We start from the raw sequence: 17,797 nt of genomic DNA, 5'->3' as shown, positions 1-17,797 counted from the left end.
GGGGTGTAGATACATCCAAGGCCTGGAAAGGGGGGGGGGTGTAGATACATCCAAGGCCTGGAAGGGGGGGGGGTGTAGATACTTCCCAGGCCTGGAAGGGTGAGGGGGGGGGTGTAGATACTTCCCAGGCCTGGAAGGGTGAGGGGGGGGTGTAGATACTTCCCAGGCCTGGAAGGGTGAGGGGGGGGGGGTGTAGATACTTCCCAGGCCTGGAAGGGTGAGGGGGGGGGGTGTAGATACTTCCCAGGCCTGGAAGGGTGAGGGGGGGGGTGTAGATACTTCCCAGGCCTGGAAGATTTGGGGAAGGAAGTATTGGAAGGCTCCTCCTGGGTGTGGGCAGAGGGATTGATGTTACAGCCTCTTCCTCAGAGATCTCTGGTGATGACTCTAATACACTCTCCCATCTCCCCTCCAAGGGGCTCTCCCCTATATTATGACCATAGGGCCCCCTATACACACATCAGACTCCTCCGGGCCCCTCAGGCTGCTCTCCCCCCCACTCCTCTCTCTGCTCTTCCCCCATCACTTCACACACAGCCAGCCACATGTGGGCCTCCGCCTGACCAATCACAGCGCGGTGCGCCCAGCCAACCCGTCGCTCATTGGAGATCCGCTACCCAGTCCACCAATCGGCGCATGACTTGGGAGTGTCCCGATTTGTTTGTGGGAGGAGCTCGGAGGTCCGCGGTCCGGGCTGGACTTGTGAGTGTTGGTGGAATCTTCTCCTCTATCGTTCGTTATGGCGGCCGCCGCCGCGAGATGCCGCAAGGTCGTTATCCTGGGCCATGTATCGGTCGGTATGTACGGGAGTGGGGGTGGTACATACAGCACTGTGTGCTCCGACTAGGAGGTCCCCACCTGGAGGGGGAGGGGCATGGTGTGCAGCACATGGTGACCCCACCCCCCAGGAGATCCACCGACCCCCCATGTGCTGGATGGAGTCCTGTAGAGTCATTCATAAGTCAGAAATAAGGAGCAATAGAGACTAATGTAACAAATATAGACTAATACAGAGTAATAAGAAGTAATACAAAGCACTGAAGACCAATGCAGACAAATGTAGAGTACTAGTGTGTGTGTGTGTGTATATATATTATACACACACAAATGTAGAGTAATTGTATGTGTATGTATATATATGTGTGTGTATATATGTATGTGTGTGTATATGTGTGTGTGTGTATGTATGTATATATATATATATTGTAATATTTGGGGGTTATTTTAGCTTAAAGGTAGAGCTTACCAGTGAGCTGGATCCACACCAGATGTCGTTCAAGGGCTCGTAGGCCCACTTTTATTAAAGAAAGTAAAGTCAGATAACAAAATAGTTGCCCACACAGGGGTTTCAGCTTTCCACAGCAGTAATGTATGTAGAACCAAAAATACCAAGCCACCTGGCTCTCTTTAGCAGCACTGCTGCTCAGACTTCTGCTGCAGCCCTCTTGGCTCTTTAACAGAGTTCCTGTACACCCAGTACCTCAGCACTCTTTAACAGCTTCTCTTTCAGCCCACAAGCTTGGACCCTCTGTCTGCTCTGACAGACCGACCTGTGCAGACATGCACACTTCTTCTCCCTTACACGCCTGGACTCCTCGGGAGGGTGGAGCCCAGAACCATGGTGTTGGCTTTGTTTTAAGCCCAAGACCCACCTGTGCAATCATCCAGTCAGACTGCTGGCTGTTCCCAAAACCCGGTCCCAGGATTGGAGATTCCGAACTACCACATATCCCCCCCCTTTGTTTCGACCCAGAGGGCGGAACACCCAAGTTACTTTTGGCACCTCTGTGCCAGATACCATTTACAGAAGTACCCTCCTGTCCAACCTCGCTTCTCCTAACGGGGAACTCCACCCAATGCCTCCTTTGGGGTCTCCCTCTAAGCCTAACTGTCACTCTGCTATGAGCTTTGATGCGACCTTCCCAACTTTTCTTCCGAGTGAATTTCCATAAGCACTTCCTCTCCTGAAATCTAAATGGGTTCCCGTTGGTCTTTCTACCAACCCTTCTGCCTCCACGCTTCAGTTTCCCAGGTTTCCCCAAAACTCTCTCAGCAGTACTGTTCTGAGACTGTAGGGGGCCCATTTCTATAGTGTTTAGAACGGAAACCCACCTCTTATTTCTGGTACCTGACGCAGCAGTCACTAACTGATTACCAGGTTTACCTGTACCTTTGGACACCACATTATCATGTACCATTAACACATTATTTGGTTCATCATTGACAGACATATTCAAACCAACATTAGACCTCTCAATGTTACACATGTCACCAATGCCTTTTTTTTCAAAATTTGCTAGGGCAGAGTCTGCAGAGGGCACACATACTGGAGGGCCGCCATCACCCACAGGAACCTCACAGGACGCCACCTCCCCTGGGTTCACCCACTCTGCAGGCAGCTGTCCTATCACTTGACCCGTTCTGATGCCATCTGTATTTTTATCCACCGGAACAGGCAAGCTCTGGTCTGATCCACATACAATTTTTATCACGCTCCTTGCCCATTCCCCTGTCCCGGGGACCTTATTAGGTTTGTCACCTAAACCAACCATTGGACTGGGGACCCCAGTCTCTTTAACCACCTTTGTTTGAGCCCTGGTCAGGATCTCTGCTGCTTTCAGGTCCACACATGGCCCTTCCACCTCATGTGGTTTTTCTACTGGTGCAGTATACACGCCCTTCACCAACAACTGACCAGCACCACACTGGACCATAGCAGCAGAAATGCTTCCCATCTGGCTGTTAGGAGGTGTAACCACAGACATTTTAGGCTTATTTTCAACTTCTCCAATATCTGTCTCAAATATTTCTTCTGGAGCTAATCTAGCAGCATACGTAGCGGCAACTTTTAACAAAAGTAGCAAATTTAGGAATAAATCATTCCTGTCCTGTATTGCTTTGCTCTGTACAGCCTGCCATAAAGTGCTCCACCTAGTGGTACTCCGCAGTACCGGACCATCAGACTGTGGAGGAGACACACTAGTATAGATTGGCTGTACATCCCAAAGTTCAAGCATCTCTTTTAATGCTTTGGTGAATAACCAGGCCCTTGACTCCAGACCTAAGTCCTTCCTGGGGACTTTCATGACACTGGGGATGCAGAGAGACTCACTTGCTGAGACTTGAAAAGTTGCAACGTTTAACGGAACCTCCTCCCGGCTGGAGGTAAACACAGCCTGGTGCTCCACCAGAGCGCTGCCAGGTGCTGGACTTATACACAACTTCTCAGGCCCAGCATCAGTGAACTGCTCCAGAACATTACTAGTGACAACGTCGCGTTGACACTCCATGCCAACCTCAGTTTTGTGGGTCACGGACAATGCCTCTGCTGTGCCCTTATTTGGTTCATCCTGCTCACCAGGGTTAACCCCTGCAGCAGCCATCGCGCCCTCAGGTACAAGCTGTTCTGCAGCCCCTCCTGCTGGCCCAGCAGAAACCGTGTCCACCTTATCTTTGTGCATAAAAGCCTCACACACATTTGCATTTTTCACAGGTTGTGTTAATCCACCATTTACCTCCACATTTTTAGTACTAGCAGTTTGCACCAACACATTACTATTACACGGTACAGTTCCATTCTGTCCCACCAGAGTGACATCGCAGTTGTCCAGGGCAACCTCTGACTCCAATACATGAAGTTCCCTGGGGATTCCAGTGGACAACTGTGCCGGCTTACCACCAGTTGCTACAGGCAACGGCCCATTTTTGATAACCCCAGGTTCTTTCAGAGCAAAAGTTTTCCCAACAGCAGCAAACTTTTCATTAACAGTAACACTTATAGCATTTTTAGCATTTGTAGGCTGTCCTAGCCCATGGTCAACTTGAGCCTGATAGTCATTAGACACAACACTTTTAGACATCAACACAGGTTCTATTTGGACTTTAACCCTTGCATTCCCACTATATAGGGAAAAGTCATTCTCAAGTGCACATTCAGTGGCCCCACTAACTGGGGTCACTCTCACATCATCATGGACAGTCTCGTAACCAGTCCTTTTATACATGAAATCAGCAGTTCCAGCCATCATTTCATTAAAGACAGTCTTACCCACCGCAGTAGTTGGGGTCACCATCTTCATTTGAGTACGTCGTCTTATGCACCAGTCCTCTGCTGCACTTTTACTGGCCAACACCTCCTGGTGGCCATGGGATGAAACTACAGCAGGCATCTCCCACCGCTTAGCACCCCCTGCAGGCACAACAGGAAACTTCTTGTTGCTAGGGGTGACTGCAAACATATTTTCACCGGACTCTGGGCCTACAGACAAAACTTTCTCAGCAACATTATCTCCAGCCGTATTCCACAACCTAGGGCAAGAAAACATGCCATGCCCCAGCTGCCCGCATTCTCCACCACTTGTAATATTTGGGGGTTATTTTAGCTTAAAGGTAGAGCTTACCAGTGAGCTGGATCCACACCAGATGTCGTTCAAGGGCTCGTAGGCCCACTTTTATTAAAGAAAGTAAAGTCAGATAACAAAATAGTTGCCCACACAGGGGTTTCAGCTTTCCACAGCAGTAATGTATGTAGAACCAAAAATACCAAGCCACCTGGCTCTCTTTAGCAGCACTGCTGCTCAGACTTCTGCTGCAGCCCTCTTGGCTCTTTAACAGAGTTCCTGTACACCCAGTACCTCAGCACTCTTTAACAGCTTCTCTTTCAGCCCACAAGCTTGGACCCTCTGTCTGCTCTGACAGACCGACCTGTGCAGACATGCACACTTCTTCTCCCTTACACGCCTGGACTCCTCGGGAGGGTGGAGCCCAGAACCATGGTGTTGGCTTTGTTTTAAGCCCAAGACCCACCTGTGCAATCATCCAGTCAGACTGCTGGCTGTTCCCAAAACCCGGTCCCAGGATTGGAGATTCCGAACTACCACAATATATATATATATATATATATATATATATATATATATATATATATATATATATATATATATATATATATATTGGAGACTTGTATGATACAGAGTAACACATTAATAAAGACCAATGCAGTAATATTTTACTATACAGAGTAATATTTGAGTAATAAACATTAATACAGAGTATTAGACTAATGTAGAATAATATATTTATAATATATTTCTATTATTATCTAATATAGTTTAATGTAGTGTGGTAAAGGGTGGATTAGTAGTAATAAGGAGCAATGTAGACTAGGGCTCAAACAACTAATCGACAGCTAATCGATTATGAAATTAACCGATTACCATTTTCATAATCGATTAATCGGCCAGTAACATAATGGGGTTAAAAAAACTAAAATGAGCCCTTTATAGTACAAAAAGAGAAAATAATCACTACTGTAAATATTACTTTCATTGTTCTACTGTGAAAAAAAATGAACCCCTTACAGTAGTGATTATCTGCTTTCTTTTTTTTTTTTTCTACTATAAAGGGCTAATTTTATTTTTTTAACCCCATTATGTTACTAAACATCTTGGCTCACATCTATGTGTCTGTTGGGCCTCTTTCACACGGGGCGGATCAGTAATGATCCGCCCCGTGTTGATCCGCTCGCTCAGCGGGGATCACTCCGTTGTCCCCGCTGAGCCGGCTGCGGACAGGGCGGTCTCCGCACACTGTGCAGGGACCGCCCTGTCAGCTCTCCGCTCTCCTCTATGGGGATCGGATGAGCACGGACCGTCTGTCAGTGTTCATCCAATCCGCTCTGCAGACTGATAGAAAAATAGGATTTTCCTCCGTCTGCAGAATCGGACTGTTGCGGAGGCGGAGGAAATCGGGTGTCTGCGGATGTTCATCCGCAGACACCCGCTATCCCATAGGAATGCATGTATGTCCGTATTTCATCCGCAAACCGATGGATGAAATACGGACATACTGTCCGCATGTGTGAAAGGGGCCTTGGTGTTTGCAGAAATGCATCACAGTTCATTTACATGGTTTCCTATGGGACACGTTCATATCTGAAAGGGTCAGGGCCCTTTAACGCAAAATGTTGCTTTATTGGTTCAATATACTTCAATGGAGAAGCTGCAGAAAAGCATGTAATGTGTTTTTGCAGCAATTTGTATTTTTTAATCTGCCCCCAAATAAATGCAGATTGCAGTAAAATCACGTTGGCAAAAATCCAAACGCACTGCAAAAAAGCACTGCAGAAACAGATCAAAAGCAAAGTGCGTAGGTGTGTACCGAGCCTTGTGCTGGCCACACGGATCAATTTTCAGATGAGAATATTCAGACGAAAAATCGTACATTGTACATTCGCTGAATGAAAGAATTTTGTTTGAAATTTTCACTTCTTTTTAACATTCTGTTTTTAAAATGAATGTTTGGATTAATACAGAGTAATGTGGAGTGCTTCACTACAGATCTCTCTGTGAGCCCAGTTCTTGGGACACTAGCAGAAGATCCTGCATAAAATACACAATATTTAGAGGTGTATGAATCTAATGCTGGCCATACATTATACAATTTTTTTTTTTTTTTTTTGTGCAATTCTCCTTTAGGCCGCGTACACACGGGCGGATTGTCTGCCCAACTAAGTTCGTCAGACAATCCGACAGACAGTCCGTTCAACTTTTGAATGAAAGGACTTGACCACACACGATGAACAGACAGTCCGTTGAAAGCTTGCGCGATGACGTGTACGGCACGTACGACGGGACTAGAAATACGACGTCCAATACACTGCAATGCAACCTTCGGCGTGTAAATCCTTTCTGAGCATGCGCCATACTTAGTCCGTCCAACTTGCCTACTCACGAGCGGACTGTCCGCTGAAACCAAGTTTGGACGGACAAAATTACGGAAATTCCGAAAGACTAAGTCCGTCAGACTGTCTGCTGAAAAAGTCCGCTGAAGCCCACACACGAGCGGATTGTCCGCTGAAACACGTTTCAGCGGACTAAGTTGGGCAGACAATCCGCCCGTGTGTACGCGGCCTTAGATTTACCAAAACCTTATAATTTGAGGTTACACCTAAAAACGTCACAAATTTTGCGGGCAATCAGGCCGGCACTTGCACTACATAATTGATGGTAATTCTATAGGAAATTGAATAGAAAATTTTTATAATGTATGGCCACCCTTATAAGGACTTTACAGGCATGCATTCATAAATGTGACCCTGGGCACAGCCGTGTCCAACTATCCTCATGACTATCCAACAGGTGTGTCCATGTAAGTGGGGGTGTTGCTGAGGTGTGACCTTTGTCTAATCATTTTGTTATAAATGGTGTCTTTGTTCACCTCTGAATATTGAGGTGTGCTATTGACAGGTCCACACATTGGCCAGCATGCTGGAAAATCAGTGTTCAGGGATAATGTGCTCCTGACATTTCTGTATTTGACCTTCTAGTCTCTTCTGTGCCTGGCTTCCCATTCTAGGCTCTTGTGTGCCTGGCTTCCCATTCTAGGCTCTTGTGTGCCTGGCTTCCCATTCTAGGCTCTTGTGTGCCTGGCTTCCCATTCTAGGCTCTTGTGTGCCTGGCTTCCCATTCTAGGCTCTTGCGTGCCTGACTTCCTACCTCGGACTTCTATGAGCCATTCTTTCCATCGTGAACCTCTTTCTACCTGCCCCCCCCCCCATCTCTGGCCCCTCTGTGCCTGTCACCCTATCTCCAGCCACTCCTTGGCTTCTGAATTCTGGATTGCTGATCGTATTTGCCACCAATATTTCCCTTTCCAACTTTTTTAATCTGTAGGTAAAACAGCCCTGACCCTTCAGTTTGTCAAAGGAGAATTCCCGAAAGAGTATGAGCCAACTCTGGAGAACAGTAAGTACCAGAGATTATATAGTGAACAGTAAGTACTAGCTGACCATAGAGAGCTGTAAGTACTATAGAGTACAGTAAATCCCAGATGGCCATAGGAAACAATAAGTACCATAGAAAACCGTAAGTACCAGCTGACTATAGAGAGGAGTACCATAGAAGGGAGTAAGTACCAGTGACCATAGAGAAAAGTGAATGCCAGCTTACTATAAAGAACAAAAAGTACCAGCTGACCATGGGGAGAATCAAGTACCAGTTGACCATAGAAAACATAGTAAGTACCAACTGACCATGGAGAACAGTAAGTACCAGTTGACTCTAGAGACGTAAGTTCAAGTTGACAATAGAGAGCAAAAATACTAGTTGACCATAGAGAATGTATAAAACGAAAAATCAATCAGCGCTGAACACAATAAAATAAGTGAAATAGTGAAAAAAATGCAGCTAGAATACTATAGGTCAAAATACCAAATCCCACATTACAAAGTAAAAAGTAACAGTACAGCGCAAATAAATGAATAATATAAATAAATAAATAAATAAATAACACTCAATTGATATAGTGCATAAAACACAAAAGTCCATAAGTGAAAAGAAAACAGGTGTAGTTGTCAAGAAGAGTCCGCTTGTGCAGTGTGTCTTCAATCAACATAACAAGTGATGATGTGATCCCTTCACCAATGAGCAAGATGGACTCTCACCTCAAATAATGGACCCCTGATATATCAGACAGGTCAAAAAACGCATGTTCCCATCATGGGTAAATCACAGCATTCAGCAGACATAACGGAAGTACTCCAAGAATAAATCCTTTTCCATGTCCTCAAATCAATATGATTCCATATAGAAACATAAAAAACAAAATCTAGTGCTCTCCGTTTAAACGAATTTATTAACCACTTGCTTACAGGGCACTTAAACACCTTCCTGCCCAGACCAATTTTTAGCTTTCGGTGCTCTCACAATTTGAATGACAATTACTCAGTCATGCAACACTGTACCCAAATGAATTTTTTGTCCTTTTTTTCCCACAAATAGAGCTTTCTTTTGGTGGTATTTGATCACCTCTGGGGTTTTTATTTTTTGCGCTATAAATGAAAAAAGACCGAAAATTTTGAAAAAAAACGCATATTTCTTTGTTTCTGTGACAGAATTATGCAAATTATTAATTTTTCTTCATAAATTTTGGTCACAATTTATACTGCTACATGTCTTTGGTAAAAATAACCCAAATTAGTGGATATTATTTGGTCTTTGTGAAAGTTAGAGAGTCTACAAGCTGTGGTGCGAATCGCACAAAATTGATCACATCTGATGTACTGGTGGCCTATCTCGCTTCTTGTGACCCGAACAAGTCAGGAAAGTACAAATACCCCCCAAATGACCCCTTTTTGGAAAGTAGACATTCCAAGGTATTTAGTAAGAGGTATAGTGAGCTTTTTGATGTTGTCATTTTTTTCCCACAATTCTTTGCAAAATTAAGATTTTTCATTTTTTTTTTTTTCTCCACAAAATTGTCATTGTAATAGGTTATTTCTCTCACGTGGCATGTGTATACCACAAATGACACCCCCCAAAAAATTCTGCTACTCCTCCTGAGTATTACAATACCACATGTGTGGGACTTTTTCACAGCCTGGCCACATAGAGAGGCCCAACATGCAGGTAGCGCCATCATGTGTTCTAGGAACATAAGTTACACATCTAACTTGTTGACTATTTATTACACTTTTGAAGCACCAGGACAATGACACGTGACACTGATGACAGATGGCACTGATACGTGGCAATGATGACAGGTGGCACTGATGACAGATGGCACTAATATGTGGCACTGATGACAGATGGCACTAATATGTGGCACTGATGACGCGTGGCACTTATACGTGGCACTGATGACACGTGGCACTAATACGTGGCACTGATGACACGTGGCACTGAAACGTGGCACCGATGACAGATGGCACTAATACGTGGCACTAATATGTGCCACCGATGACAGATGGCACTAATACATGGCACCGATGACGCGTGACACTGATGACAGATGGCACTGATAAGTGGCATTGATGACACGTGACACTGACAACAGATGGCACGTGACACTGACAGGTGGCACTGATGACAAATGGCACTGATACGTGGCACTGATGACAGATGGCACTATGTGGCACTGATGACACGTGGCACTGACGGCAGGTGGCACTGACGGCAGGTGGCACTGACGGCAGGTGGCACTGGGGGCAGGTGGCACTGACGGCAGGTGGCACTGGGGTGGATGGCACTGGGGGCAGGTAGCACTGGGGTGGATGGCACTGGGGGCAGGTAGCACTGGGGTGGATGGCACTGGGGGCAGGTAGCACTGGGGTGGATGGCACTAGGGGCAGGTAGCACTGGGGTGGATGGCACTAGGGGCAGGTAGCACTGGGGTGGATGGCACTGGGGGCAGGTAGCACTGGGGTGGATGGCACTGGGGGCAGGTAGCACTGGGGTGGATGGCACTGGGGCAGATAGCACTGCTGGGGGCGGATGGCACTGCTGGGGGCGGATGGCACTGCTGGGGGCGGATGGCACTTTTTATTTCATTTTTTTAATTTTTTTTTTTTCCAGAATCAGAACGGCTGCCGCTGCAGCCGTTCATCTCTCCCCTCTCGCACTGTCTGTGCGAGGAAGGAGAGCGGCGCTGCGAGATGATCTCATATGTTTACATATGAGATCATCTCCCATTGGACACGCCGATCACGCTGTAAACGGCCGCTGTGATTGGCCGTTTACAGCGATCTGTGTTTGCCTGTCCCCGGGGGACACGGCGAACACAGAACTTCCGCGATGCGCGCCCGCGGCGGCGCGCATTGCGGAAGTAAACATCAGGCCGTCCAGGGACGACCGCCCGAACGAACGCGCCTGCTCTACGGCCGTAATTCGGCTATAGGGCGGGCGCGAGGAGGTTAAAAAAGAGACAGTAGTAAGAAAGGTACACTCACATTCTGATGCACTGATCTCCAGTGCCGAGTGCTGAGCATAAAAACAAATACAACACAATGTCCATGCGCGGATCAGTGTAACAGCTTGCGGATGACGTCACGGCTTAGGTCACGTGGTCCGTACGCGCTGCGTCCCCGAAAGTAGGCGGGATCAGTGCATCAGAATGTGAGTGTACCTTTCTTACTACTGTCTCTTTTTTAATAAATTCGTTTAAACGGAGAGCACTAGATTTTGTTTTTTATGTTTCTATATGGAATCATATTGATTTGAGGACATGGAAAAGGATTTATTCTTGGAGTACTTCCGTTATGTCTGCTGAATGCTGTGATTTACCCATGATGGGAACATGCGTTTTTTGACCTGTCTGATATATCAGGGGTCCATTATTTGAGGTGAGAGTCCATCTTGCTCATTGGTGAAGGGATCACATCATCACTTGTTATGTTGATTGAAGACACACTGCACAAGCGGACTCTTCTTGACAACTACACCTGTTTTCTTTTCACTTATGGACTTTTGTGTTTTATGCACTATATCAATTGAGTGTTATTTATTTATATTATTCATTTATTTGCGCTGTACTGTTACTTTTGACCATAGAGAATGATCAAAGAAAATAGTAAGTACCAGCTGACCATGGAGAGCAGTAAGTACCAGATGATCATAGAAAGTAGTAAGTACCAGTTGACTGTAGAGCAGGAAGTTCCAGTTCATCACAGAGAATGATCATAGAAAACAGTACCAGCTGACCATGTCGGGCAGTAGGTACCAGCTGACCATGTCGGGCAGTAGGTACCAGCTGACCATGTCGGGCAGTAGGTACCAGCTGACCATGTCGGGCAGTAGGTACCAGCTGACCATGTCGGGCAGTAGGTACCAGCTGACCATGTCGGGCAGTAGGTACCAGCTGACCATGTCGGGCAGTAGGTACCAGCTGACCATGTCAGGCAGTAGGTACCAGCTGACCATGTCGGGCAGCAGGTACCAGCTGACCATGTCGGGCAGTAAATATCCTAGACCATAGACAGAAGTACCACAGATCACAGAAAGCAGCAAGTGCCAGCTGGCCATAGAGAGCAGTAAGTAAAGTACAGTGAATGTCAGCTGTTTCATTCAGTGTGTTGAGCATAAAGACTTGCTCTTTTAAAGTGGATACTGTTTTGCAGTATGGAAAGATGAGAACCTCTGCAGACAGCATAAAAACAGTAACATAATGTAAGAATCCCAGCAAATTGTTATTTTATTATCTTTGGCTCTTTTTGAGATTTACCCTTACTTCCTGTTCCAGTGAGGAGGACCATGAGGACATCTCCAATGGAATACAGATAGCAATTAAAAAAAATAAATAAAATTAAAAAATAAAAACCTGGCAGAGCCTCTCAGCCTTCCATGCTATATTCAAAAAATAAAATGAAAAGATTTCACTTTCACTTTCTGTTTTGGTAACCTGTTTTTCTATTGGCTCCTCCTCAGTTTGGAACAATACGGTTTACGTGGGAAGGGATCAGTATGAAGTGACTGTGGTGGACACGGCGAGTCATGTAAGTACTTGTTTCCATTATAAGGTGTAATGGCGACATTTGCGGCCATGCCTGACATATCGCCTTCCAATTCTATACAGTTGGAATTCTCCTTCCTTCCTCCATCCTTTTTTATTGGTGTGGATGGATACATCGTGGTCTACAGTGTGGATTCTCTTACAAGGTTAGTGGAGAGTTCTGAGATGTTCTCCTAATGTTCTACCTGGTGTAGATGGTACGTTGTGGTCTACTCTGTAGACTCCCTTACAAGGTTGGCACAGAATCCTGGGCTGTTCCTCCACTGATATATTTGGTGTAGATGTATACATTGTGGTATAATCTGTGGATTGATTATCTTACAAGGTTAGTATATATTTCTTGACTGTCCTCTTACTGATCTCCCTGATGTTACATTGTGGTCCACTTTGTGGACCCTTACAAGGTTAGTGCAGAGTTCCGGGCTGTTCCCCACTGATGTAGCTGGTACATTGTGGTCTGCTCTATGTATTCTATTACAAGGTTAGTGAGCCAAGTCCGGGAACAGAACGGGAAGGGGGATCACCGCTCCAAGTAGATCAGAATGGAAATTAACCTCTCCTAAGAGTTGAAGCAACAGGTGCTGGCAATGCATATAGCAATTAGGATAAGAGAAGATTCTGGGCAGCCGCACTCCAAAAATTAGCCTTTATTTAAAAAAAAAAAAAAAAGGGGGGGTATTGAAAATACATGCCACAGCAGAACACAGGACAGAAGATCTGATGCGTTTCACACTATCAAAGAGTGCTTAATCATAGCTATGATTAAGCACTCTTTAATAGTGCGAAACACGTCAGAGCTTGTGTTCTGCTGTGGCATGTATTTTCAATACCCCTTTTTTTTTTTTTTTCTTTGGAATAAAGGCAAATTTTCGGAGTGCGGCTGTCCAGAATCTTCTCTTATCCAAAAGGTTAGTGAGCCAGTGAGGAGAGAGAACCCGAAGAGCCACTGCTCTCATTAACATCACTGGATCGAAATGGGGCTTAGGTATGTATTAGATGGGGGAAGGTTTTTTTTACCTTAATGCATAGGGCCTTTAGATCCACTTTACTGTAGAGGTATAGGCTGTTCCCCTTGTGATCTTCCTGGTGTAGATGGGCTTTTTTGTGGTCTAGTATGTCGACTTCCTTGCAAAGCTAGATTTATGTTTTTCATAATTTTGCTTACTTCTGCTGTTCAGTGAGGGGAAAAAAAAATTATGTCTTTTTTAATTCATTTTTCAGCTTTCAGATTGCAATTGTGTTGCACCAAAAGCTGCAAGAGAGAAGAGGCATCGGCTGGTAAGTTTTATTTATTTAATTTAGGTATTTATACCTTGAGGCGATTTAGTTCGCATTGTGCGCTATACAAATATTTCATTCATTCATATAGTGCCATCATTGTATGCAGTGCTTTACACGTTATTCGTTCACATCAGTCCCTGCCTTTGCACTTAGAATCTAAGGTCCTTATCTCTCACGCCTACATGCACACACATATACACAAGGAGCCACAGACAGCTTTTCTCCCTTTTTCTCTGCAGCTTAGAGGAAAAAATATAATAGGAGAAACATAGGAGCTGCCATGATTGATGACTGATGCACCACTGCTTGGGTAGATTGATGCGTTTTGGTCAATGCACCCCCCTTCCTCAGAAATTGCATAGATCTGAGGAAGGGGGCACACCTGTTTGACTACCAGTGATTAGTCCTCTTGATGGCGCTGGGTGGTGCCTTAAAGAGGAACTGTAGCCTGCTCACATAATTTATAATAAAAACATCTTTGCCAGTGTAACGCTTCTCTCCAACCACTTTGCATGTTATTTTATATATACTGTGATTCTGTACTTGGCAGATATGCTGCAGAAGTCTCCCTCCACTGAGTCTGGCTGCAGCCATTTTAACTGTGGGCAGCCGAAGCTGCTGCCGTTTCACTTCCTGGATTTACACAGGCACCCCTGCAGCTTTCATTGGCCCTCTTATGATTCATTGCCCCTCCCTTCCTGGCAAAATCTCACGTGAGAGAGCTGTACATGATGTCATAAGCCTAGGCCAATTACCAGACAAGAAACAGGAAGTGGGCGGTATAAGGTATTTACTGGCAGAAAAAAAAATATATGTTTTACGATCCAAAGTTGAAATAACAGCAAGGGCAGAAGATTTAATAGATTGAAAGATGAGAAGATGACTGAAGGGACCGCTTTAATTCTGAGGCCTGAGCTACTTGGAGGATGTTTATTAGGTCAGTCTCTGGAAAATCATACATATGGAATTAGTGGCTGATAAGGTGTTGGTGATCGATCTTTAGTGACACATCTCCATCCCTTCCTCCAACGGGAGTAATATAACAAAGGTTTTCCCCGGAGCTCCATCCTACCTTCATTAGAGAATTCCACATTTATCTTCTGGGTTGTCGCACTGTAAGTTTGGTTTAATTCAGACAGCAAAGTGTCAATTTTATTGTTTTTATTTTTTATTTTAGTACTCCGATTGTTCTTGTGGGGAACAAGAACGATCTGCCAGCACAAAGGTAATTGTCTTTTTTATCGGTTCTACCCTCTTCGCCACATTTGGCTATTTGAGGTGAAGATATTCCATTCTTTCTGCTCTTCAGTCGTCAAGTGTCGCCCTTAGAAGGTCAGAGGCTGGCGGACACCTGGGGATCACCGTTCCTGGAAGTGTCTGCGAATGACCCCGAGGTAAAACCAGACAGTAAGCCAAGCTTTGTAGTAGCCAGAATGTTTGTTTGTTTTTGTGACGAGACATATATACATGTATGTATAGATAGTGAGGGATTAGTGTCTCATGGCCAGGTAAAGGAGCAGGGATCCCACTGTATCATAAAGCCTTCCCTTCCCAGGACATCAAACTCAACAGTTAGATGGCAGAGATCATACATTAGGGGTGGTAATCAGTGATCATGCATATGTATGTAAGTACACAATGGCACGAGTGGATGCCATTCATAAAAGTGATTGCTTATATACTAGGGGTGCAACGGATCAAAAAAACTCACTGATCGGAGCGTTCTTCAGATCAGCAACAACCTGTGAAAATTCCACCATCATATAGTCCCCACTGTAATATCCACGTCATCTCTCCCACTGTAATGGACATCTCCCCCACTGTAATATTGGCTGAGCATGGCTGGGTATCCCCAAGTATGGCTGGGTGTTACCTAGTATTGCAGGGTATGGAGGGATGGATGTGACTGCAATTGTCACAGAGCAGCGCTGTGGGCACTACAGATCCCGCCCACAGCGCTACTGCCATCCGATCTCTCTGTCTGTGTCTCTGTCTGTGTCTCTGTCTGTGTCTCTGTCTGTGTCTGTCTCTGTCGTCTGTACAGATCAGTACACAGAGGGGAGAGAGGAAGCGGCGTCATGACATGATGCTGGTTTGTTTACAAGTGATTGCTCTGTCTTGACCGACCGTCACCGCCCACCGAAGCCGCAGCCTTTCCTAAGGCAGAGGCAGCGGATCGCCAGGTGTGTCGATCCGAACAGGATGACCCTTTCGGATCACGGCTTGGTGATGAGCCGTTTACACCCCTATTCTATATCTATATATACCACACACACAGCCTGGGCAGGGATGGGGGTTCTGTGCCCGGCGTTGAAGTGGGTAATGTATAGTTGCAGGTTTTGGAAAGGGGAATTTGTTCTGCAAAGTTTTCAGTAATGCATCACAATATTTTCTTGTCCATTACAGGAAAGCAAACTGGTTTTCTTGAAAATCATCGAGGAAATCGATCGCATGGAGAAGTCCTTCACCAAGAAGAAGAAATGTCACCTAATGTGAAGGGTTTGTGGTGCTGCGGGATGAAGCCGTACACCAAATTCTGTATCCGGTCCCGTTTGCCCCCCCCACCCCCCCCCCACCACAATGCACTTTGGTTATACCTAATGTACTCCCGGGTTGGGAGTTGCGTTATAATTAATATATTTATATTGTTTTCCCGCTTCCGAGAATTTGGGTTTTAGGGTAGGTTGTAAAACCACATATTGGGAAGGAGGGGACTTCTTGTGTTATTTTAATTCTTTTTATTTTTATTCTTTTTATTTTTAAGTTCTTTCTATTTTTGCACTTCTGTACCCAGGAGTGTGATATTTTACGGGTAAGGGGGTGTGTCTCCTAGGCTGTTGCTGATTGGATGAACCCTGGATTTGCTGCCTCTTTTCACGTTCAGGGGTCAGAAAGGACGGCATACACTGGGGGGGGTTTACTAAACCTGGAGCACTCAGTATCTAATGTAGATGTACATGGTAGCCAATCAGCTTCTAACATTTATGCTTTCACAAAAGAAAAAAAACCTGGAAGAGCTGCACCAGATTTTACATGTTCCAGTTGTAGCGAATCTCCCCCAGAATCTGGTGCAGCTTTGCAGAGTAACCAATCATCTTCTAACTTCAGCTTGCTCAATTGAGCTTTGACAATAAGCCCCCCCCTTCACACTGAATGCGACCTTGAAAGCACGTAACTTCACTTGAAATCGCACGATTTTAAAGCCACAGGTCAGTGCGATATCCGGTGCGATTTTCCTGACAAGTCGCACCTAAAATCGCAAAAAAAAAAAAAACTAATGCAAGAACCTTTTATTTTCAAACTCGCACCAATTTGAAACGGTTCCATCGCTGACAATGTGGGGGCGATTTGGAACGGTCACTGCACCAGTGTGAACGGGGGCTTAAACCTAGAAGCTGATAGGATCTGTTGCAGCTGTGCCCAGTAACCAATGTGTATCAGGTTTAGTAAATCGCCCCCCACTGTGTACACTGTGGGTGCTCAAACTGGCGGCCCTCCAGCTGTTGCAAAACTACAAGTCCCATGAGGCATTGCAAGGCTGATAGTTACAAACGTGACTCCCAAGGGCAGTGGCATGATGGGACTTGTAGTTTTTGCACACAGCTGGAGGGCCACAGGCTGAGCACCCATGGTGTACACCAGGGATATGCAATCAGCGGACCTCCAGCTGTTGCAAAACTAAGTCCCATCATGCCTCTGCCTCTGGGTGTCATGCTTGTGGCTGTCAGTCTTGCTATGCCTCATGGGACTTGTAGTTCTGCAAACAGCTGGAGGTCCACTATATGCATATCCCTGATCAATACTGGGTGACAAAGATTTTATACTAATTCTGAGAATGGTCACTTTTTTTTTTATAGAAGACTTGTTTCAATGTACATGTGCCTTGTTTATCCCGGTTGCACCCCAAGTAGGGTGGCGAGCAACATTGTTTTCCTTCTGTATGTAAATGAAGGTACAGATTTTTTTTTCACTGAAAAAAAAAACTTGAAAAAAAAAAATAAAAAATGGTTATTGCAGTTTACAGTTTGAATTTTGTATACGAATTAAACATTTGTGCGGGTAACTTGGGTTCTTCTCTGATCGCCTCTCTGTATTTAGCATTTCCTACTTCCAGCCACATCAGCACATTTTTACCATGCCTACCAAGCCAATCCAAAGACTTCTTTCTCACTTGTCATGCGACTTGGGACTGCAAAAGTCGCATGACAAGTCGCAACCTCATGATCTCCTA

The 17,797-nt window shown here is 45.3% G+C and overlaps 1 protein-coding gene across 1 annotated transcript; it reads left to right on the top strand.

Annotated features, from left to right (window-relative positions):
• The first annotated feature begins 645 nt into the window (after positions 1–645).
• On the top strand, positions 646–17,797 carry LOC143935163 (GTPase RhebL1-like). The gene is made up of 8 exons (XM_077458820.1): positions 646–797; positions 7,674–7,745; positions 12,201–12,268; positions 12,349–12,431; positions 13,507–13,563; positions 14,744–14,791; positions 14,876–14,960; positions 15,973–17,797. The coding sequence occupies exons 1-8, from the start codon at positions 740–742 to the stop codon at positions 16,060–16,062; spliced, it is 561 nt and encodes a 186-aa protein (XP_077314946.1). The 5' UTR covers positions 646–739; the 3' UTR covers positions 16,063–17,797.

The sequence above is a fragment of the Lithobates pipiens genome, unplaced genomic scaffold (genome assembly GCF_037356315.1).
Source record: "Lithobates pipiens isolate NorthernLeopardFrog02 unplaced genomic scaffold, aLitPip1_a1.2 Scaffold_28, whole genome shotgun sequence".
NCBI classification, from domain to species: Eukaryota; Metazoa; Chordata; class Amphibia; order Anura; family Ranidae; genus Lithobates; species Lithobates pipiens.
This window is presented reverse-complemented; position numbering and strand designations above follow the sequence as displayed.